Source organism: Bos indicus x Bos taurus, chromosome 23, assembly GCF_003369695.1.
Source record: "Bos indicus x Bos taurus breed Angus x Brahman F1 hybrid chromosome 23, Bos_hybrid_MaternalHap_v2.0, whole genome shotgun sequence".
Taxonomy (NCBI): domain Eukaryota; kingdom Metazoa; phylum Chordata; class Mammalia; order Artiodactyla; family Bovidae; genus Bos; species Bos indicus x Bos taurus.
The window spans coordinates 13,713,238-13,737,554 of record NC_040098.1 but is presented as its reverse complement, the minus strand read 5'-3'; the positions used below and the strand labels follow the sequence as shown (position 1 = coordinate 13,737,554).

The 24,317-nt window shown below is 39.1% G+C and overlaps 1 protein-coding gene across 2 annotated transcripts in view; it reads right to left on the bottom strand.

The window, feature by feature from the left end:
• DNAH8 (dynein axonemal heavy chain 8) overlaps nucleotides 1-24,317 on the bottom strand; it is a 321,904-nt gene that overhangs the window by 202,625 nt on the left and 94,962 nt on the right. For both annotated transcript variants that reach the window (XM_027525064.1, XM_027525063.1), the window contains exons 26-36: nucleotides 23,056-23,252; nucleotides 22,389-22,515; nucleotides 21,369-21,604; nucleotides 19,206-19,310; nucleotides 13,134-13,247; nucleotides 11,772-11,834; nucleotides 11,038-11,138; nucleotides 9,909-10,046; nucleotides 9,514-9,754; nucleotides 5,130-5,329; nucleotides 1,115-1,268 (exon numbers count right to left, since the gene is read on the bottom strand). In XM_027525064.1, coding sequence (XP_027380865.1) covers nucleotides 1,115-1,268; nucleotides 5,130-5,329; nucleotides 9,514-9,754; nucleotides 9,909-10,046; nucleotides 11,038-11,138; nucleotides 11,772-11,834; nucleotides 13,134-13,247; nucleotides 19,206-19,310; nucleotides 21,369-21,604; nucleotides 22,389-22,515; nucleotides 23,056-23,252 — 1,676 coding nt within the window. The remainder of the gene's footprint in view (nucleotides 1-1,114; nucleotides 1,269-5,129; nucleotides 5,330-9,513; nucleotides 9,755-9,908; nucleotides 10,047-11,037; nucleotides 11,139-11,771; nucleotides 11,835-13,133; nucleotides 13,248-19,205; nucleotides 19,311-21,368; nucleotides 21,605-22,388; nucleotides 22,516-23,055; nucleotides 23,253-24,317) is intronic.

The window sequence follows — 24,317 nt, the reverse complement described above, 5'->3', positions numbered from 1 at the left end:
AAATTTACTATTTACTATGAATGATATTAAGCTTGCATTCGATTGCAAAAATGCCTTTAGAAATTGGCATAATCTTGCCTCTATCAAAAGTTTTAAGTGCATTTTTGATAAAAAACATAACTTTCTGATTAAAAAAGAAAAGATTTCTGTTTTAAAAATGTGTTACAAAGGGAAACCAGCTACTTTCAAAATGCTTTTGTCCTTGATTTTTAATCTACAAAGATTTGCGACCCCATGGACTGTAGCCTGCCCATGGAATTCTCCAGGCAAGAATACTAGAGTGGGGAGCCATTCCCTTCTCTAGGGGATCTTCCCAACCCAGGTATTGAATCTGGTTCTCCTGCATTGCAGGTGGATTCTTTACCATCTGAGCCACCAGGGAAGCCCCATAGAGATGCCATAGATATGGAAATTCAAAAGAACAAGACTAATTTTACAAAAGGAAAATTACCTCTATAGAATAAAGTTAGTAGTAATGTATCGGTATTAATTTAAAAGGTCTCAATAAAGCTGTTTTAAATAATTTGTTACAGGTTTCTAAGGCTAAGTTTCCTTGCCTCGTGTTTCTAATCTACTATTAGTTAACTTACTAGTAGTTAATTTGTGTTTACAGATTACAGATTATTTTAACTCAGAGGAATAAGTCTAACTCTTAGAAGAGATGAACTTCTATAATTTAGTAGTATCATATTTGAATGTACCTCACCTCCTCAGACAACAGATTTGAAAATATTATGTTTATAATATATATTTATAAAATACTATGAGTTTCTTCTTTCTATTAATGTAAAGCAAAGGTCAGCAGTTTGCAACTTTTTTGTTGATGGCAAGAGAGCAAACATTTTAGGCTTTGTAAGGCCATATGGTTTCTGTTACAACTACTCAACTGTGCCATTGTAATGCTAAAGCAGTCACAGACAGGATATAAATGAATGGAGACATGGCTGTATTCCAATAAAGCTATATTTACAAAAATAGGTGAGTTGGCCACAGTTTGCAAACCACTGGTACAAATCCTCAAGACATGGCCATATGTCTTTCTGAAGATTTCTACAGAGACATACAGACAACATACACCAACTATTCCATCAGCAGTTACAAGACCCGTACTTACCTGTGGTAGCTGTTTGGCTATGTCGCCACCTACAAAGACAGCTTCAAGATAAACCCAAAGGTTCTGGACTACTAGCCACTCTTCAATTATATCTGAGGAAGTAGACAATTTATACACCCAATTCTGAATATTTTTTTTAAATGGAGCATTATATCTAAAAAGTAAGAATGGAAAAATATTACATTTTAAGAAAGATTCAGACAATAGTAGGCTTTAACAAGAAGGAGAAATATTCCTTTGACAATGAATATTTTTTCCTACAAAAAAGCAGCTCCTATTAAATTTCATAAAGTTAATGAGATATTTGCATTTTTATGAATAAAACATAGAATTATAGTGATCTCACTTACTGCTCCCACGTTTCAGTGATAAACTAAGAAATCTGCCTAGTTTTAAGCTACAGAGGTCTAGCAAAGGAATTGTACTGGTTGCTCTTTGGAGTATAGGGAAAATACGGACTAAGATGGCCTGCCAAGGCTTCTGTGAACCAAATCCAAGTGGGGACTGCCCGTGAGAATAACACATAGGGCCCTGTTATCACTGGTCTGTGGAACTACTAACACAAGGCCTGGGTCAAACTTGAGGTCTGATGTTCACTACAAATGTGGTCTGCCTTACCTACAGACTGCTAATTCCACCAGGCACTGTGCTTAGTAGATTCTGCAGTGTTAAAGATCCAGAACTGCTACTCCCTAGAAGCCCTTGTGGTTGTTGTTCAGTCACTCAGTTGTGTCCAGCTCTTTGCAATCCCATGGACCACAGCATGCCAGGCTTCCCTGTCCTTCATTATCTCCTGGAGTTTGCTCAAACTCATGTCTATTGAGTCGATGGTGCTATCCAACTCATCCTCTGTCACCCCCCTCTCCTCCTGCCCTTAATCTTTCCCAGCATCAGGGTCTTTTCCAATGAGCTCTTCACATCAGGTGGCCAAATTATTGGAGCTTCAGCATCAGCTTTAACGAATATTCAGAGTTGACTTCCTTTAGGATTGACTGGTTGGATCTCCTTGCTGTCCAAGGGACTCTCAAGTGTCTTCTCCAGCACCACAGTATGAAAGCATCAGTTCTTCAATGCTCAGCCTTCTTTATGGGCCAACTCTCACACTGTACATGACTACTGGAAACACCATAGCTTTGACTATACAGACTTCTGTCGGCAAAGTGATGTCTCTTCTTTTTAATATGCTGTCCAGGTTTGTCATAGCTTTTCTTCCAAGGAGCAAGTGTCTTTTAATTTCATGGCTGCAGTCAACATTCATTCCTTGGAGCCCAAGGAAATAAAGTCTGTCACTGTTTCCACTTCTTCCCCATCCTGCTTCTTCACCATCGGGGCTAGCTAAAGAGTTCATGAGACTACAAGGTGTCCAAAAAGCTGGGCACAAATAAGAAAGACAAGAAATAGAGTGGATGCCATGAGGAAGTGATGGGAAGATACTGGGTAAAGACCTAATTACCTACAGTTGGATTAAGACGCCAACTTCAGTTGTGGCAATGCAAGCATATAGCTTTGAAGTTGTGTAGTGGCACTTCCTGGTGAGTGACATTTGTACAGTCTTAAAAGTTTTCTTGATCAAGACAGAGTGACTTGAAGGGACTCACATATAGAATGGGGTTCTTCTGGGTATAGTCTGATGCTTGAGCACAACCTTTGGTTTCTACAGAAGCTTATGTTATACATGGAGGTATAAAGTGGCAGTACAAAAATTGCCCCAAGGAGGTAGATGAGTTGATCTAGTAGTAAGAGGCATTTTTTCTCAACTCACAATTTATAGTGTGCATCTGACCATCAGTCTAGAGCTGAAAGGCAGTCAATACGCCAAAAGCACCTTCAAAATCAATACATGCAGACCAAGAGGGTGTGGATAAGCATTTTAGGGAGCTGAAGCACCTAGATAAATGGAGTTAAAAATAACTTTGCCCAGAAATTTTTGAAAAGACTCATCTTTGATGGTTGTATAACTTCCCAACATGAAAAAGGGGGACTTGAAATAAATCACTAGTGACAAGTTTTGTCCTTTGGCCAGGTATTTGCACTGCACAACTTTATGTGGTAGAACCTGTTAATGACAGAAAAGAAGGCTCATGGAACCCCATGAGGAAAGTGTCACAATCCAGGTATTTGAGGTGAGTCAAGTCTCACCCATGGAAATACACAATTTCCTCTGACATCACATCTGAATAGCCCTAGAAATTCATCTGGCACTTGCTACAAGATAAGGCTATGGTTGGCTCTGGAAGAGGCATTCTGGATCCACTTGGTGCTGCAAAGTTTTCTAGAAGAAGGATCTCCCATAGTGTTGTGACTTCTCAGATATCCTTATACTCTTCCTAGCAGGACCTCAACATTGAGTTTACTAGTACAATAAATTAGTACTCTAACCACTCAGATTACTTTGCCAAACAAAGCTATGGTGTTTCCAGTAGCCATAAAGAAGGCTGAGTGCCAAAGAATTGATGCTTTTGAACTGTGGTGTTGGAGAAGACTCTTGAGAGTCCTTTGTACTGCAGGGAGATCAAACCCAGTTAATTCAAAGGAAATCAATCCTGAATATTCATTGGAAGGACTGATGCTGAAGCTCAAGATCCAATACTTTGGTAACCTGATGCAAAGAGCCAATTCATTAGCAAAGACCCTGATGCTGGGAAAGAGTGAAGGCAGGAGGAGAAGGGGATGACAGAGGAAGAGATTGTTGGATGGCATCACTGACTCAATGGACATGAGTTTGAGCAAACTCTGGGAGATGGTGAAGGATAGGGAAGCCTGGCGTGCTGCAGTCCATAGGGTCACAAAGAGTCGGACATGACTGAGCAAATGAACAACAACAACTCAAGTTATATGCAAGTTAACAGTAAAATTAAGAAAAATTTCAAGTCTGAATTCCTGGGTTGCACAATCAGGCTCAGATCAATCTACAGCCTTTCTTCAAGAGATCATAATTCAGGAAATCAAGATGGCAAACTTTTCAATGAACCATGGCAAAGCAGAAGCCTGTGAAGTCCAGGAACCACTGAATAGCCAATGGTCACCTTTGCCAGCTTATTCAGATTATTCAGATTCCCTGAAAGCAGAGGATGAGCCCTAGGAATTTAAGCCCAGCAACTTCACCCTAGAACTCCTAGGAGTTTTGTGAGTTAATGCATTATCCAAATGCAAGACTGCCTTTGGGCCAGAGGTCTTGCAGGATGTCATTCAGTAAACAGTGATCCCAACATGCAGATAGGGTATTATAATCCCCATGCACCCTGGGCACTGACCTCTGTTAATGACCTCTGAAATAATGTGACACATTTCTTAGGTGTGTTAGGGTAAAGACCAGTTAAGAATCACTGGATAGTCAGGTAGGGGATTGCAGCTGCTGCTGCTGCTAAGTCACTTCAGTCGTGTCCGACTCTGTGCGACCCCATAGACAGCAGCCCACCAGGCTCCGCCGTCCCTGGGATTCTCCAGGCAAGAACACTGGAGTGGGTTGCCATTTCCTTCTCCAATGCATGAAAGTGAAAAGTGAAAGTCAAGTCGCTCAGTCGTGTCCAACTCTTCGAGACCCCATGGACTGCAGCCTACGAGGCTCCTCTGTCCATGGGATTCTCCAGGCAAGAGTACTGGAGTGGAGTGCCATCGCCTTCTCCATATTCCTTCATGTTTGCCAGCCTACTCTTCTTGGGCTATTGGGTGAACACTTGAGCAGGTTCAGCCAAGGAGGACAATGACAAAAAAATGAAAGAATGAGAGAGAAAGAAGATAAAATGAAGATGTCATCTTGGTAGGGAGTCAAGATATTCAGAAGATGAGCTGCCAATTTGGGGGAGAATAATTATAATGGGGAGGTGAGTACCATAAAAAAAAATTGAGGCCATGATTATTAGGGAAAATAGGTAGTTCATGTAAGGACTGACAAGAGTCAACACTTTAGGTCAGAATCTCGTGTTGTGCCACAGCTACGAAACTGGAGTTTTATCTAAAATTATATAACTCTAAATGGCAAATCAAAACCTTCCCTTGCAAATTATAAAATTACCTGTTGCTTAGTAAGGAACCCAAAACCATTAAACTATCCTCCATCAAGGTGATAATCTCTCCCGATTCAGTTCCTTTGAGCAGGAGTTCTCCCTTTCCCTTAAAGGCTGCAAAACTCAGGTTCTGATTGGTCCAGTTCTCAATCACCTGAGTCAGCTTGGCTTCAATATCCTTCTCCTTAATGGCAGATATGCAAATATCCTTCAGAGGGAAATCAAAGAATATGTCATGACATTTTCAATTACAAATTCAGTGCATTAAAATCACATAATTTTTTAGTTTGGCCCTAGAAAATCATTCGGGTTCCCAGGTTGCGCAGTGGTAAAGAACCTGCCTGTCAATGCAGGAGCCACAGGTTCAATCCCTGGGTTGAGAAGATCCCCTGGAGAAGGAAATGGCGGCCCACTTCAGTATTCTAGGAAAATTCCATGGACTGAGTAGCCTGAGGGGCTTCAGACCCTGGGATTGCAAAGAGGTGGACACAACTGAGATACATGAGATACGGAACTTAAATCATGTTTCTTGTTTATATTTTTAACTGTTGTTTTTCAGCCAACATGGACATAATCACAGCTGCGCTCAGTGGCTTGTTATAAGAAGCAAATGAGAATGTGAGATTCTTTTGAACTCTTTAAAGTAATATATAAACATTGCTATAGTCCCATCTCTTCTGACCCTAATATGAATATCTCACTTGATTAAAAGTTAATTCTAATTTTTATGGATTTTCCTGTTTTCCTGAGAATTTTTGATATGAAAGTCTCACAAAGGTAAATAAAATTAAGGTATTTTCCTAACATACCCCAGTTGATTTTCCTACTTGGAATCACAGAATCTCAGAGACGGGAAAGGATATGAAGGTGCAAGGAATTTCCACAAATTAGTGTGTGGTAGAGCTTCCCTAGTAGCTCAGATGGTAAAGCATCTGCCTGTAATGCGGGAAACCTGGGTTCAATCCCTGGGTTGGGAAGCTCCCCTGGAGAAGGAAATGGCTACCCACTCCAGTATTCTTGCCTGGACAATTCCATGGACAGAGGAGCCTGGTAGGCTACAATCCATGGCATCGTAAAGAGTCGGACACGACTGAGTAACCAACACACACTGTGTAGTAAGTGTAATAAGAGTGGTGTTAACTGTTGTGAGTTCTGAGAAGGGAGAAATGACTTTTGCCTACAGTCAGGAGGAAAGGCTTCATGGAGGAGGGAACATCTGAGAATAAGTAGGATTCCAACAGGGGGAGGGAGAGGACATTTTATAGGAAGGGAAAAGGCTTCCTTTCAAGGCAGTGAATGAAGTAATAGTAAGCAGCCAGCTAGGCTACTAGCAGAGTACATGGAGCAAAGCAAACAGAATGTACTGGCATAGACAACACTGAGACTCTGTTTAGGGGGAAAATAACTAATAACTGAATCCTACAATTCCTGCGAAATGAAGTTTTCAGAAGCACAGCCTATGAATAGCTACACTCTTCAGTGTAAAAACCTACTGTAAGAATGAAGTGATCATCAAAGTTTGTTTTTTTTTTTTAATTCCTTGATTGTTTCCTTCAATAGTATTTGAATAGCATTTATAGGACAAGAATGCTTCGAAAACAAAACTTTTGGCATACATATATTGTTAAAAAGAAGCAACCCCTCCCAAATTCAGGGCTTATGTTCATGAGACCCACAAGCCCATAATGAACTGAGAAATAGCTCTTGAATAGCTTGCTTGTACTCACCCAACCCAGTGCCCAGCACAGAGGCAGATCACTAAAAAGCTTTCTGTGAAAAAAGGGGCCTATTTGCTTAATACACAAATATACCCAAAGAGATTCACAACAAAACACATAAATAAAGGGTCAAGAGTTAAAGACAAGGAGAGAACTTAAAAACAGCAAGAAAAAAACAGCTTGTTATGTACAAGGGAACCCCCATGAGATTACCAGCAGATTTTTCAGCAGAAACTTTGCAGGACAAAAGGGAGTGACACAATATATCCAAAGTGTCGAAAGAAAAAAAAAAAAAACCTGCCACCAAGAATACAGTACACGGTGAAGCTGTCCTTTTGAATTGAAAGAGTGATAAACAGTTTTTCAGACAAGCAAAAGCTTAAAGGAGTTCATCATCACTAGGTAAGTCTTACAAAAAAAAGTTAAATGGACTTCTTTAAGCTAAAATGAAACCGAGCTAGTTAGTAACAGAAGACTATGCTGCTGCTGCTGCTAAGTCACTTCAGTCGTGTCCGACTCTGTGCGACCCCATAGACAGCAGCCCACCAGGCTTCCCCGTCCCTGGGATCCTCCAGGCAAGAACACTGGAGTGGGTTGTCATTTCCTTCTCCAGTGCATGAAAGTGAAGTCGCTCAGTCGTTCCCGACTCTTAGCGACCCCATGGACTGCAGCCTACCAGGCTCCTCCGTCCATGGGATTTTCCAGGCAAGAGTACTGGAGTGGGATGCCATTGCCTACAGAAGACTATATGAAAGTATAAATCTCACTGGTAAAGGGAAATAAATAGTAAAGTTCAGAATAGTCTAATGTTATAAAAGGTGTTGGGTTAATCACTTATAAGTCTAGTATGAAGGTTAAAAGACAAAATTAGTAAAAATAATGGTAACTATAATAATTTGTCAGTGGATACACAAGATAAAAAAGATGTAAACTGTGACACCAAAAACAAAATGTAGGGGGGGAGTAAAAATGTAGAGTTTTAGACCACATTCTAACTTTAGTAGCTAGCAACTTAAAATGGACACAAGTAAATGTGAAGATAATCCACGAGCATAGATTGGAAGAATTAGTATCATTAAAATGTCTACACTACCTAAAGCAATCTACAGTTTCAAAGCAATCCCTATAAAAATTTCAATGACATTTTTCAAGAAATAGAACAAGGGGACTTCCCTGGTGGTCCATGGTTAAGAATCTGCCTTCCAAGGCAGGGGATTAGGTTCGATTCCTGGTAGAGGAACTCAGATCCCACATGTCTTGGGGCAGCTAACCTGCCCTCCTCAAAGAAAGGTCCTGCATGCTGCAACAAAGATCTCACGTGCCGCAACTAAGACCAGGCACAGTCAAATAAATAAATAAAAGAAACAGAACAAAAAATCCTAAAAATTTTATGAAACCACATAAGACTCCATTTAGCCGAAGCAATCTTGAGAAAAAGGAACAAAGCTGGAGGCATAATGCTTCCTGCTTTCAAACTATATCAAAGCTACGGTAATCAAAAAAGTATGGTATTGGCATAAAAACAGAGACAATGGAACAGAATAAACGTACATATATGTTTAATTAATTTATGAGAAAAGAGCCAGGAATATACAATGGGGAAAGGACAGTCTCTTCAATAAATGGTGCTGGGAAAATAGGATAACCACATGTAAAAGGACGAAACTAGACCACTATCTGACACCACACAAAAAATCAACTTAAAATGGACTAAAGACCCGAAACCATAAAACTCCTGTAAGACAACAGAGGTGGTTAAGTTCCTTGAAATCAGTCTTGGCAATGATTTTTTTGGACTTGACACCAAAGCCAAGGTAACAAAAGTAAAAATAAACATGTGGGATAGCATCAAACTAAAAAGCTTCTTATAGCAAAGGAAACAACCAACAAAATGAAAAGGTAACTTACTAAACAGGAGAAAATATTCACAAATAATAGCTCTGATAAGGGATTAATATTCAATATATATATAGCAGATTCATACAACTCAGCAGCGAAAACCACCAATCTGATTAAATAATGGACAGAGGTTCTAAATAGCTATTTTTCTGAAAAAGACATACAAAGAGCCAACAGGTACATATAAAGGTGCTCCACATCACGTATCATCAGAGAAATTCAAGTCAAAATCACAATGAAGTATCACCTCACACCTGCTGGAATAGTTATCATCACAAAGACAAGAAAGAGTGTCAGTGAGGATGTAAAAAAAAAAGGAATCCTTGCACATTGTTGATGGAAATGTAAATAACACTAAGCGTAAAAATGGAAATGAACCGATTAAAAATCCTGAAGGAAATATATAATAATTTAAAGTATTTAGTAGACTAATAGTAAACAGTATAGAATTAGAAGGTTGGAAAATATTCTGAGGAATCCACCAAGAACACAATATAGAAATAAACAGAATTTTTTAAAAGGGTATAGTTAAGGGACAAGGAGGACAGATTAAGGAGCTCCAAAACTAAATAATTCGAATAATTATATTATCTCCTTGAGTTACAGCATGATTTTGCAAAACCAAGGAATGTTCAGGATCATTTGAAATTTTGAGGGTACATTATATAGGGAAATCAGTACACCCATGAATAAAACGTTTATTTGTACAATTTTCAGAAAAGAAAAAGGAGACATTCTTTAACAGATCATTCGTAAGACCTTAAATCCTAGGTACCTCGATATCATCCTTATTTTTAAGGAGTGGTGCTTCCATAATATTTCTGAGACAAAAAGAATCTGACTCCACATCAAATGGGGTTCCGGTCAACTCAGAGATCCGATCCCAGTGCCTCTGTTTCATTGCCTTATTGGTCATCATTTCTAGTAGAGGACATGACTCACTGAAATCATCAATTCTTTTTTTCAGATCCAAAAAAGCTTGCCAATCTTTAAGTCCTTTTGGCAGTTTACGACATCTTTAAGAAAAAAATTATTTCATCTACACATTTCTTTGAAGAAGGTGTTATGAATATATAGCAATATATCAGAAGATAAAATCATTTGTGAAATTCCTATAGGATCCTAAAATAGGCACTATAAATTGGTAAGTTTAATGCAATTGAAACTCACCTGTTTTGAAACTCCAGAAGTTCTGCATTAATTTTTTCAATATCTACATCTCCCCAAAGTATCTCATAATAGCCACTAATATTGCCCATCACAGTATCGTACAGTCCATACAGCTTCTGCAGCAAGTTGAGCTCCTTTCTGAGAAACCAAATAATTAAGTCATTATGTAACATATATTGTAAACATAAATTCCATTATTGGATAGGCAGAATTCATCTAGTCAAATATTTCATACATTATGTGTATAATGTCTTATACCAACATGCATACAACCCCGTCAGTTTCCAAACAAAGCTCCATCAATTAGGTCAAGGTTTATAGCTCTCAAATATTCCAAATTACAATATTACGTGCCATTACCAGTGTGTTTAATTATTACAAACTTACCAATCACTGCAAACAATGTGACCAAAACTTGCTAACGAGAGCAAAGTTAAGGCTAATGTTTTATTTGATCTCTTTACTTTCAAATGCAAGCTGCATTTCTATGATCATGTCTGCCTTTAAGTCTGCCTTTTAAACATCACATTCCTACCAAAAGCTTTCTCTCATGTGCCCAGATGCAGTTATATCCAAAACAAGAAGAAAGGAGGGATTCTGGAGCAAGTACAGGAAAACTTCATTGTGTGGCACTCGCGCTCAGTCACACCAGACTCTCTGAGACCCCATGGACTGTAGCCCACCAGGCTCCTCCGTCCACGGGATTTCCCAGGCAAGAATACTGGAGTGGGTTGCCATTTCCTACTCCAGGGGATCTTCCCACCCCAGGGATTGAACCCAGGACTCCCACACTGCAGGCGCAGGCAGATTCTTTACCAGCTGAGCCACAAAGGAAGCCCAAAGCCTACCCCTTCTCCAGGAGATCTTCCCGACCTGGGAATCAGACCAGGGTCTCCTGCATTGGCAGCAGGTTCTTTACCAATTGAGCTATCAGGGAAAACCACAAAAGGCCACATTTTTTATATGGAGACTGTGTATTCAATGGAATAGGAATAGCTAGGAATGAGGGGACTATTTAGGAGTTTTCCAAGCCAGACCCTTCTCTGTACAATGAAGGATTTAATGACAACATGTTCACCTAATGGACAGTTAACTATTTATAATAAACTTGCTCAATTTCTAAACTTACCTAGTTTTGTGTAAAACCTCATAGTCAGTCACAGGCAACCCAAAAAGTTGTTCTCCAGATGAATATGTAACGAATTTCCTCCATAGATCATCAAAATTGGCCTACAAAAGGTTTTTAAATTATAGTAAGATGTAATTAATTCAGAACCCACTAAAGTAGAATTTATTATAATGAGGATAAAAGCTATATTGAAGTTTATTAAATAGTATCTATGAAACAAGATAAATTTGTGAAGCAAATTTATGCTGATACCAAGCTATCAGAGGAAAAGTTAAGTACTCAGGAAAATTAACTTTCAAGCATTCTGAAAGTAATCTTTTTATATAAAATTATTTCCTTAAGAAATTAAGTGGTCCCCAGACATACATTTCAAGCTCCTATAAATATATCTGAAAGTAATGAAACTACATTTGTAAAATTCTATAATTCAGACTTTTCTACTATTTTAGACCGTCATCTTTCCTATAGGGTTCAAATGAGTAAAGAAGTAGTATAATCCACTCAATCTTGGGTATTCCTAGTAAAGAAGAAAACACTGATTTTTGGACAGCAGCTCTGTATTTCCCTGGTGAGATGACCATGGAAGCCACCTAAGTATAAATTGTAAATGAAATGATAGTAAACGAAATGAAACAGAGTTCATTTTCATGTTCATGTTCATTTCATGTTCAGAGTTCATGTTCATGCTTAAACATGCAGGGACTGTCAATGTAACCACAAAAATGTAATTTTACCTGAAAGATCTGTAGCCTGTTGCTAGCTTCTTGGGGTGGTATATTTGGAACCATGGGTCCTTCCTGTAATGAATAATATAATCAGCATTTTAATTCTTAATCACATATATTTATCAATTTATTAGGTTTATCTATTATTTCCTTTTAAACAAATAAACATGATTTACATGATCTAACTCTGTCCTGTACATGAGGCTCTCATTTATTTTCTGTAACAGTTTCATTGAGATATTATTCACATATTATACAATCCACTCATTTAAAATGTACCCTTCAACAGTTTTTATTATATTCACAGACTATGATCACAATCAATTTTAGTACATTTGCATCACTCTAACTTCCATTCATTTTTCAAGGACCTTGACATAGCTAACAAAATATGTGATTAAATTACATCTTATATGACATTTGCAATACAAGAACTCTGTTTCATTTCATTTACAATCGTAAATGATGGTGCTGTGGTTGTGCATTAGAATAACTGATACATAGTTCTGAGAACAACTTCCTCTCACTAATAGTCTAGCCCAATATAGAAACAGACACACATAGGCTGAATACTTGGAAGTAGCAGAAGGCAGTCTTTGGTGGCCATGAGCCAGAAAACAGTTGCAAAAAAGACCCCAAATGGTCTGTATAATCATAAATACTATGGATATGCTAAATAATATGCCATATTTCCAGTATAACAGAATAATAGAAAAATAAAATATCAACTAGTCAAACCTAAAAGAGATGTTCAGTACACATTAAAGAAAAAGTGTTATAGAAGTAGCACCAAGGTCTTAAATTATCTTATGATTTTATATCTACTATGATTACTAAAAGAAAGTAGAATATGTTAGGGACTATATCCAACTTCTGAGTTTTAACTTCATAAAGGTCAACCATTATCAGTCATATACCATGTTGAATAGTCTGTGGGAATAACCAAGGATGACATTTATTATTTATGTTCAGTGACCCTTCTGGTTCTCTAAGAGTTAGAGCTGGGAAAAAATCAGTTGCATGATACCCTGACATTTGGACATTTATAGTTTCTAACAGCCTTCCAACAATTGTACTATATTTTTAATTATGAATATCTTGGCCCTAAGAAAGGACAAAAGCAGATTCTGTGTTCCTTTCATGATTTCCAAAATTGTTGCTCCTTTTAGCAGTTAAATTGTTTCTCTTCTCTCTTATATAAAACATGCTTAAAGGAACAGCTATCCCCTCTTTTTGACAGCTGCAACTACGCGAAGATAGACTCTTGCACACAACGTACAAATTACAGTATACTTCTCAGGGTTCAGCACTTTCATCTCATATGAACACTGTGCCAAGTATCTTAACACAGAGCGTGAAACACTTAATTACCGTCTCGTACGCTTCTGCAAAGTTCATCACATCCTCACGAAAAACTTCCACAGACTCAAGTAGATTACTTTTAAACTTTGGCTGTACTTGTACTAGTTCATCTTGTACAGAAACCTAGAATAAAAAAAAAGGCTCAATGTGAGGATGAAACCAATGTATTTAAATGAAAAATACAGATTCTACTCCAGCAAGTTTGTTAATCTCACAGAGATACTATGAATGAGGATGTGTCTGAAATGTTAATTTGTTAAAAAAAAAAAACAACTCAGAAATAAACAATCCAAATGCACCAATGAGTCTCAAATCATTCTAGCTCATGACCCAAGAGGCAAAGCTATTTAACTGCAGTTAGGAAAATATTTTCTGGCTGCCCAGTTCAGGCAGTTAATATGGCCAAGGAAACAATTACAACTATGGGCCTAGTCTAGGTCACATGTTGTCTCCGGGACCAGGCCACGGACTGGGATTAGAAATCTCTAGTAGGTTCATGTGGTTGCAATAATTAGAGCAGTTCCCAGTAAGAAAATGATATAACTCTAGGGAAAAAGAATAGCAAATGTCTTCCACAACGATTTTCAAAGCTTCTGCTTAAATCTGCAATCATTGCTATTGTTGTTGTTCAGTCACCAAGTCGAGTGCAATTCTTCACAATTCCATGTACTGCAACACACCAGGCTTCCCTGTCCCTCTCCATCTCCCAGAGCTTGCCCAAGTTCATGTCCATTGAATCAGTGATGCCATTCAACCATCTCATCCTCTGTCACCCTCTTATTCTGCCTTCAATCTTTCCCAACATCAGGGTCTCTTCCAATGAGTCAGCTGTTCGCATCAGGTGGTCAAAGTTTTGGAGCTTCAGCTTCAGCATCAGTCCTTCCAAAGAGTATTCTGGGTTGATTTCCTTTAAGATTGACTGGTTTGAGTTCTTTTCTTTCCATGGGACTCTCAAGAGTCTTCTCCAGCAATACAGTTCAAAAGCATCAATTCCACTGGAAGAGGGAATGGCAAACCATTCCAGTATACTAGCTATGAGAACCTCATGAATTGTATAAAAAGACAATCATTACACCTAACACCTAATTCTTGCTTTCTATCTGCCAGGTTCTTTACATATGTTAACTCATTCAATCCTCACAACCACCCTGCGTGGTATACACTACTATTGTATCCATTTTACAAGCGAAAAAACGGACGCACAGAGAGACTAAGTTCCTCAAGGTATGTGACAAGGTCAAGATTCAAAACTTGGCAATGTGATTCCTGGGCTCTTGCTCTTAACTGCTCTCAACAGTAGCATCTTTCAGGGTTGGAACATATACTGCTTTAAGCTTAATGGTGACTGTAGTAAAGAATGGGTCAGTAGGTATAACACTAACAGAGAGATGAGAGAAAAACCCAAGTGAATCTTTTAAACTGAACAATAATAGAAAATAGGGCTTTACTAGATCTCAACTGAGGGCTCCCCATATCCTTCCTAGGACTCACTGTCTAGACTAACCAGCAAGTACTTTTTAAAATAAGCAGTTAGTCAATACTGAACATGAAGCCCCAAAATAAAAATAATTAAAAAATTTTATACACATCTTCTCAAGCCTCATTAAACTGCATTTTTTAAAGCTTCTAAAATATTCCTAAAGGACCTCATGAAGAAATTAAGAAACAAAGGTTATTAACTTGCACCAGATCACCCAACTGGCTGATGGCAGAGCCAGAATCACAAGTCATGACCCCAATTTCAGCTCTGTGTCCTTGCTGCTGTGTCTTGCTTCAATCTCAGTGACAAATCTCTCCATAAATAGGAAACTTTAATCCAACATTAATTAATTAGTAGTCAATAGAAATTTTAGTATAATTAAAGAATCTGGACCCTCCCTTGGAGTTCACTTATTTTTTAAATTGTTAGTTTCTTCTTACAACAAAGTGAACCAACCATATGCATACGTATGTCCCCTCCCTCCTGAGCCTCCCTTGCTCCCCTCCCATCCCGCTCCTCTCAGTCATTACAGAGCACTGAGCTGAGCTCCCTGTGCTGTACAGCAGGGTCCCACTAGCTGTCTGTTTTACACATGGAAGTGTATATATGTCAATCCTAATCTCCCAATTCATCCCACCACCCCTTTTCCATTCACTTTTTTTAAATTTATTTTTTATTGAAGGATAACTGCTTTACAGAATTTTGCTGTTTTCTGTCAAATCTCAACATGAATCAGCCATAGGTATAATGTCTAAATATTTACCAACTTCAAAAATGCTTAGAGAAAAATTTATAACCATAAATGACAACATTAAAAGAAAAAAGAAAAAAAACTTCAAATCAGTAACCTAACCATCCACCTTAACAAACTAGACAAAGAAGAAGAAACTAAACCCAAAGAAAGCAGAAGGAAGAAAACAATTTTAAAAGAGCACAGATAAATGAGAATAAGAATAAGAGAATAAGAAAACAATAGAGAAAATAACCTAAAAGTTTCTTTTTTGAAAACAGCAATGAAAGTGACAAGGTTTTACCTAGTATAACCAAAAATAAAAGAGAAAGGACTCAAATTACTAAAATTAGAAAAGAAAGGAGGGATATCACTACTTACTTTACAAAGTGATATAAATATATATTTACAATATAAATATCTATGCTGCTGCTGCTGCTAAGTCACTTCAGTCGTGTCCAACTCTGTGTGACCCCATAGATGGCAGCCCACCAGGCTCCCCTGTCCCTGGGATTCTCCAGGCAAGAACACTGGAGTGGGTTGCCACTGCCTTCTCCAAAATAAATATATATATAATATAATATATAAATAAATATATAGAGTGATATATATAAAAAGAATTATAAAGATATAATGAACAGAGTGAAAAGACAATCTACAGAATGGGAGAAAATACTTGCCAATTATATACCTGTAATGGCACCCCGTTACAGGACTCTTTCCTGTAATGGACTCTTTCTCTCCCACATGCGAGCGCTCTCTCTTTCTCTCTCTCTCTCTCACTCTCCTGCTATCTTCTAAATAAAATAGAGCTGTAATACTGATTTGCCTAAGAGCTGTAGCATGGTTTGTCCAAGACCTGAGAGCTGTGACGTGCCAAGGGCTTTAATGTCCGTTGCTCCAAATCTTTGTTGTGACGAGACAAAGAACCAGGGAACATACACTCGTGTGACATCTATGGTGCCACAGCAGACTCGGATTAAACCTGGCTGAAACAACCTCTGCGCAGAAGAGGCCAAGTACAGCAGGAGCCCAACTCAGGGAAGCTCCCGCGCTAGAAGCAGAAGGCGAAGAAACCCAGCGCAGGGGAAGGTCCATCGTGCTGGAAACCAGGACAGCGAAAAATGAACTCAGCAGAAAGCTCATGTGGCCCAGTCTCAGATCCCAGAAAACCTCCGGTTAAGGTAAGAGGTCCTCGCTCCTATGGCTGGAGGGACCTTTACAACCTCTTGTTTCCTCGAACCTCCCGCTAACAGGCGAGCGGCATGGGGCACAACTGAGGGACTCTGGAGAGGCTACTCCTCAGCATGTCCCAAAGGCGCTATGTGCTGAGCCCCAGTAGCTGTCACACAAGCCGGTGGGGGTTCTTCTGTCCTTTCTCTTCTCTGTGCCAAGGATCAGACCAATGAAACTGTGAGAACTGGTCAGATATTTAGCAAATTTTCTGGCGGGCTATGAAGGGGATTCTTTGGCATGTTTTTCCCACTGCTTTTTCCTCCAGCTCTCTCCTGGGACTCAAGCCCAGTCAAAACTAAAGAAATTCAGGCTCTGATGTCTCATTGCAAAAATTTATTGAGAGACAAAGCGATAAGAGGTAGATTTGTTAGGATCCAGAGAGAAGCCACCCTTCAGGCTGTGAACTGTTGCCGAGGGCAAGGGCTAAGGCCATGGAATTAGGCCTGGCTAGGTTTTGTGAATGGCACCCCACTCCAGTACTTTTGCCTAGAAAATCCCATGGACGGAGGAGCCTGGTAGGCTGCAGTCCATGGGGTTGCGAAGAGTCGGACACGACTGAGCAACTTCACTTTCACTTTTCACTTTCATGCATTGGAGAAGGAAATGGCAACCCACTCCAGTGTTCTTGCCTGGAGAATCCCAGGGACAGGGAAGCCTGGTGGGCTGCCGTCTATGGGGTCGCACAGAGTCGGACACAACTGAAGCGACTTAGCAGCAGCAGCAGCAAGAAGTTAATATCCAGAATATACAAAGAACTTCTACCATTCAACAGCAATAACAAAAACAAACAATCCAACTTAAAACCAGGCAAGGAACTTGAAAAGACATTTCTCCAAAGAAGATACACAAATAGCCAACAAGCACATGAAAAGATGCTCAACGTCACTTTTCATTAGGGAAATGCAAATCAAAACCACAATGAGAGACCACCTCACCTACTATCAAGAACACAAAAAATAACAAGTGAGGATGTTGGAAATTGGAACCCTTATGAACTGTCGGTGGGAACATAAAATAGTGCAGCTGCCATGGAAAACAATATGGCAGGCAGTTCTGAAAAATTAAAAATAGAGTTGCTGTGTGGTCCAGCAATTCTACTCCTGGGTAAATATCCAAAAGAACTGAAAGCAGGGTCTCAAAGAGATATCTGTACATCCATATCCATATATTCACAACAGCCAAAAGGTGGGAGGAACACAAAGCCCACTGATGGATGAGTGAATAAACAAAATGCGGAATATGCACATGATGGAATATGATTCAACACTGAAAAGGAAGGAAATTCTGACATATGCTACAATACAGATGAATCTTGATGACATTATGCTAACTGAAATAGGTCAGTAACAAAAAAGATAAATATTGTATGATTTCACTTACATGAGAGAAATGGGGAGCTGTTGTTTAATGGGTAGTTTCCATTTTGCAATGCGAAAAAGTTCTGGAGATTGGCTGCATAGCAATGTGAATACATGTAACACTACTGAACTCTACATGTAAAAATGATTAAGATGGTAAACTTTAGGTTATGTGTATTTTGCTTCATTTTTTTTTACCTTAGTACAAAGCTACTGTAATCAAGACTGGCATAGGGGCAGGCATATGGATCAACAAATTAAAGTTGAGAGTACAGAAATGAATCCTTACAGTTAACTGTTTTTCTCCAGGGTAACAAGACAATTCATTGGTGAAAGCACAGTCTTTACAACAAATGGTCCTGAGACAACAGGATATCCACACACGTTTACATGACATTGGACCCCTAACTCACACCATACACAAAGATTCACTCAAAATGTGACAAAGACCTAAATGTAAGGGTAAAATTATAAAACTCTCATAAGAAAACATAGTAGTGACTCTTCATGACCCTGGATTAGTCATGGTTTCCAACATACAATACCAAAAAACAAGAAACAAAAGAGAAATTAGACAAACTGGACTTCATCAAAATTAAAAATTTTATACTTCAAAAGACACCAAGAAAGTGAAAAAACCCACAGAATGAGAGAAAATACTTGCAAATCTTTTGATTAAAGGACTTACATCCAGAATATATAAAGAACTCTTACAACTCAAAGAGACAAATAACCCAATTAAAAAAAAAATAACAGATTTAAATTCAACCTTTCTTCAAAGAAGATATACAAATGGCTAATGAGTACATGTAAAAAGATGCTAAGAATGATTAGCCATTAGGAGAATGAGGTGTTGGTATGTGACACAATATGGATAAATCTTGACAATATTATTCTAAGTAAAAGAAGCCAGTCACAAAAGGCTAGATATTATATGATTCTATCTATGCTTAAGCATCCAGAAAAGGCAAATTCAAAGAGATAAAAAGTATATTAGTGATTGCCAGGGGCTGTGGTGAGGAAGAGAATGAGGAGTGATTACTAATGGGTATGGGGTTTCTTTGGGGATGATGAAAATGTTCTAAAATTAAATAATAATGGTTGTGCAACTCTGCATATAGTAACAATCACAGAAGTGTATACTTTGAAATGGTAAATGTTATAGGATGTGGATTATAAGCCAATAAAGCTATGAAGGTAATATATATTGAGCTTTTTAAATGTATATTTTTCTGGATATAGTCACTTAATAAAAGAAGAATTAAATTTGTACTCACCGCTTTACTCTGCAATTTGTTGAAAGAATATCTCAAGGTGTCTACTGCTTCTGATTCTTCTTTGGTGACTTCAACTTCAAATCGGTTTAAAATAGCATAGGCTTCCTGTGCAATGGGGGCAGATTCAGACACATCACAAGGAATACAACTGACAAATGGCTTACAGGCCTTCTACAAACACATTCCTATGTCTTTTATTAAAATTACTTATTTGGCTGTGCTAGGTCTTGCAGCATGTGGGATCTTTAGTTGCAGCATAAACTCTCAATTGCAGTGTGTGGGATCTAGTTCCCTGACCAGGGATCCCCCCAGCACAGCACCGTAGCCAACAGACCACCAGGGAAATCCCCACTATGTCTTAAAAGGATGGTTCCCCAAATTAAATGTGTATAAAAAGCTCCTTTAGATTATCACTGACATCAGATATTGACTCTAGACCTCAGGCCCTGAAATCTGAACTTAATAAGCACCAAGGTGATTCTGGTGGAGAGGTGACCAATCCCTTTGAGATATCCTCCAAGGAAAAACCTCTCTCTTCCTGATCTTGTGCCAACACCATGCAAAATGTCTTCTCATATTCTATTAAAGTAGGGGCTGGCTATATAAGGAATGGAATGAAATGATATTCTGAAGAGCAGACACTAATGAACAAATAAGACAAAATCAAAACAAATTCATAGGTACAGAGAACATATTGGTGGTAACCAGAGAGGAAGGGGGATAGAGGACAGAGAAACGGGTGAAGGGGGTTAACTGTATGGTGATAGCTGGTAATGAGATTTAAAGGTGGTGATGGCTTTACACTGCATATAAATATTGAGTTATAATCCTGCACAACTGAAATCTGTATAATGTTATATACCAATTTTGCCTAATTTCTGGAGTGATGAGCTGGCAATCGGCTTTACCAAAGGAATTTATGCTGAAAAACTGAGCTTTGGCAGTCAGGAAAAAATGGTATGATAACTTGTTAAATCTTGAGAAGCGAGTGGTCAGCATTCAAAATATCTGAATACTAAGATTTAAAGAAGTAGTAAAGGTATGAATTTCATTAGCTACCAAAGAGCACAAACTCTAAATAGGTTCATGAAAGCAAGGCTCAGTTATGAACACCGGGTACCAAAAGGAGGTACCAATTACCCAGGTTTGCAGGCAATAGGGGAGTGCCCTGTCCACAGAGAATCTAAAAAAGTTATAAAATGAACTGGATCTTATCTTTATTATCACCATGAGCCAGAAATTCTAAGTATTAGTCATAAGTACTTGTGCTAGAATAACAGCCTCCCTATTGTTAGCCACACCCTAATCTCCAGCACCTGGGAATATATGTCACCTTACACAGCAAATGAGACTTTGCAGATGTGATTAAAAATAAAGAATCTGAGAGGGGTAGATTATCCTGGATTAACCATGTGGGCCCAATGTAATCACAAAGGTTCCTTTAAGGGAAAGGAGGAGGCAGGAGATTTAGAGACAGTGTGAGGACAGAAGCAGGGGTAAGAGCGATGCCACGGCTGGGAGGGAACCAGGAACCAAGGGACGCAAGCTGCCTCCGGAAGCTGGACAACACAGGGAAACGGTTCTTCCCTGGAGCCCCTGCTGACATGCTGATTTCAGCCTCATTTCCACACTTCTGACCTCAAGAACTATAAAATCATAAATGTGTGTTGTTTTAAGCCATTGAGGTTGTTACAGAGGCTAAACAGAAAACTAAAAGAGTACTCTTTCCTAAAAACATCTCCTGTTGATCTAAATCCCAACAGCTGCTTTTGAGCCTAAATGGACCATTCCCAACCATGGTATGCTGCTGGCCACAGGGGAGACACACAGCTCATTTCTAAGAAAGTCAAAGATATTTGGGGAACTTGCCTAATATGTCAGGACTGAAGTCAGAGAGTACAACCACTCTTTTCTGTAAAATATAGGTACCAGCATAAAAAAATGGAACACTGTCTAGACCAGTACAGACAGCATTATTAATGTATTTTCCTTGGTATACTGTTCACTGTTAATAATTATCAAAATCCCTCTAAGAACATCAACATCAGAGAGGAAAAACAGGAAGATGATGCCATAAAATAGATAAATAAATCAACTTTTTAATGTTTCTCTATTAAAAAAAAAAGTAGCATTTCAAGAGAGGAAAATGCAAACATTTCTTACTTCAATTGGTCCCAAAGTCATGTCCATTTGAATTTCATTATCACGGATACAAGACAAGGCTTCCATGGCAAATCTGACATCATCTAAGTCACGAATAGGTCTAGATAACTTTTTCAAGTATTCGTTGATAAATGCTATCATGTCTGACATCTTCTTTTTGTATTCTTCATTCAAATATCGACAGAGTAGCATCTTCCATGCCTTAGCCTCAATTGATAAGGCCAATTTCATTGGCTCTGGTGAAGACAGAAAAAGGTCAAAATAAAATACTAGGTGACCTTCTGAAACAATTCACTTCATGTGTAAGCTGAGCATTTATAATTGTCCATTTGTCACCAGCCACACTGAGCACTTGAAATGTAGCTAGTCTGAATTAAATGTTCTGTAAGGTTACCAGATTTTGAAAACTTAATTCCTATCCCAGTGAAGTATGTTAAGCTGTTCACAAGACAAACACCGAAGTCTATAGAGAAGAATTTTGGAAATTCATTCTAGCATTATCCAATGTGAACCTTGCTCTGTTTCTGGCCATCCTATTAGCAGCCCTCACCCATTTCCCTGAATTCCTCCAGGTAACTCCTGCATGAGACCGGCAGTCTAAAATGCTGGGAACACTGGGCCTGTCCAGCAGAGCTCTCCCTCACTATAGTTAGCCATATATTTGGCTTGGGCTTTTGATTTCAGACATTGTCTCATCACCCTCTGATACTCTAACCCCACTGGACTAACTTCTCAGGAGACTCCAACTGTTCCGATTCTTATCTGTTGTACACAACCCACTCCCTCCGGTAACACATAGTTCTACCTATAGTTTTAGTCATTTGGGTGCCAGCTTAGTATTAACTGCATTAAGCCACTTTGGTATAATATTATATATACACAATGTATATCTATATTTAACATATATATGAACAATATTGGCAGTCAATAGTTATAATATTGCAGATTAATAACTGCCTCCTAAATGAAGTCACATTTCATGTGAAAATGCAGATACTTTACATAATATTTTTTAAATACCTGTATGCAATTCAAGTGCTCCTACAACTATAATAGGCTTCAACTCATCGATCTCCTGTTCAAAAGTCGCATAGTGTAGAATTTCAGATCTGATTTCAGTCAGAGAGGGATTGTTAGCCAAAAACTCCTGTAGCAAGGAAAGAATCAACAGTTTCTTTGGCTTTTTGACAATGTAAATCTTACACTTCTAATAGGTAAATTATAAAATTGCATCTGCTTATATATTTTTCCTCACATATGTTCTATCAGGCCAGGGGCTCAGTAGAGAGAGGGATGAACTGTTAGTACTGGAAGAGGAGGCTACGTGAAGACAGTTCACATTTCTGGTTGGTTGTTCATAGTCCTAAAGTTTCCTTGAGTTTCTAACCAAATATACAGCTAAGCCTCTGTAACTTTGACACACCCCTGAATACCTGGCCTCTGGGTATGTCTCACACATAATTGGTACTCAGGTGAATTGAACAAAATCTGCTTGAGCCTCATTATTATCAATTGCCCCTCTGTCAGTATCAGAATTACACAAGACAAGAAGTGTTAGGTGCGTGGCATTTACAGGTTCTCGGCCTCTGTTCTTGAGTTCTCATCATTATCACTGGCGTTTTCCTGGTCTTCCCACAAGAGTTAAACAATTACAAGCCAAACTGCGTTGCCAGCAGTGGAAACACACCTTCACTTTCACATCTCGGTCCTCTGTCCAGAGTGTCTTGTACTTTTGAAAGTCCTGCAGGGCTTCATGAACTGCCTTTCTCAGAGAGTTCACGGAGGAAGAAAGGAGGAGGACCAGCTTGGAAATATCCTTGTGTTCTGCCACTCCCGGGTAAAAATTCTTCAGCTTCCGTGCGGGAATCATTTCTTCAAAGGATCCTGAGAACGGACAGTTGTGTTCTATAGATAACTCATGCATTCAACTTTAAATACTGCCAGTTGTAATTATCTATAGACTTTTCAAACTTTAAATTCTTAAGACCCATCTCCCTCCAAGTAATTAACAGCTAATCTCTCACTAGTTTCATTTATTCTTATTAAATCGTTGTGTCATATTTTGAGGTCTGCTGCTGCTGCTGCTGCTGCTAAGTCACTTCAGTCGTGGCCGACTGTGCGACGCCATAGACGGCAGCCCACCAGGCTCCCCCGTGCCTGGGATTCTCCAGGCAAGAACACTGGAGTGGGTTGCCATTTCCTTCTCCAACGCATGAAAGTGAAAAGTGAAAGCCAAGTCATTCCGTCGTGTCCGACTCTTCGCGACCCCATGGACTGCAGCCTACCAGGCTCCTCAGTCCATGGGATATTCCAGGCAAGAGTACTGGAATGGGGTGCCATTACCTTCTCCGATTCTGAGGTCTAGGTTTCTTTAAAGTACATGTGCGCAGGCGCACTCAGTCGTTCAATCATGTCCGACTCTTTTGCGACCCCATTGACTATCGTGGCCTGCCAGGTTCCACTGTCCATGGGACTTCCCAGGCAAGAATACTAGGGTGGGTTTCCATTTCCTTCTCCAGGGGATCTTCCTGACCCAGGGGTCAAACCCACTTCTGCATCTCCTGCATTGGCAGGTGGATTCTTTACCATTGATCTATCTGAGATGCCTTCATTAAAGTGAGGAAATTGCTATTCAGAGGAAAGAACTGAAAACCAGTTGAAAGACACTGATTAACAACCTCCCCCAAAACAAAACGTCCTCCAAGGAAAAATCAAAAGAGTTGAAATTGCTATCCCACAGAACAGCCTTGTGGTTAAAGGAGAGGCAGGACATTTATTGGGGCTTCCCTTGTGACTCAGCAGTAAAGAATCTGCTGCCAGTGCAAGGAACGGGGGTTTGACCCCTGGGTCAGAAAGATCCCCTAGAGAAGGAAATGGCAACCCACTCCAGTATTCTTGCCTGGAAAATCCCATGGACAGAGGAGCCTGGTGGGCTACATACAGTCCATG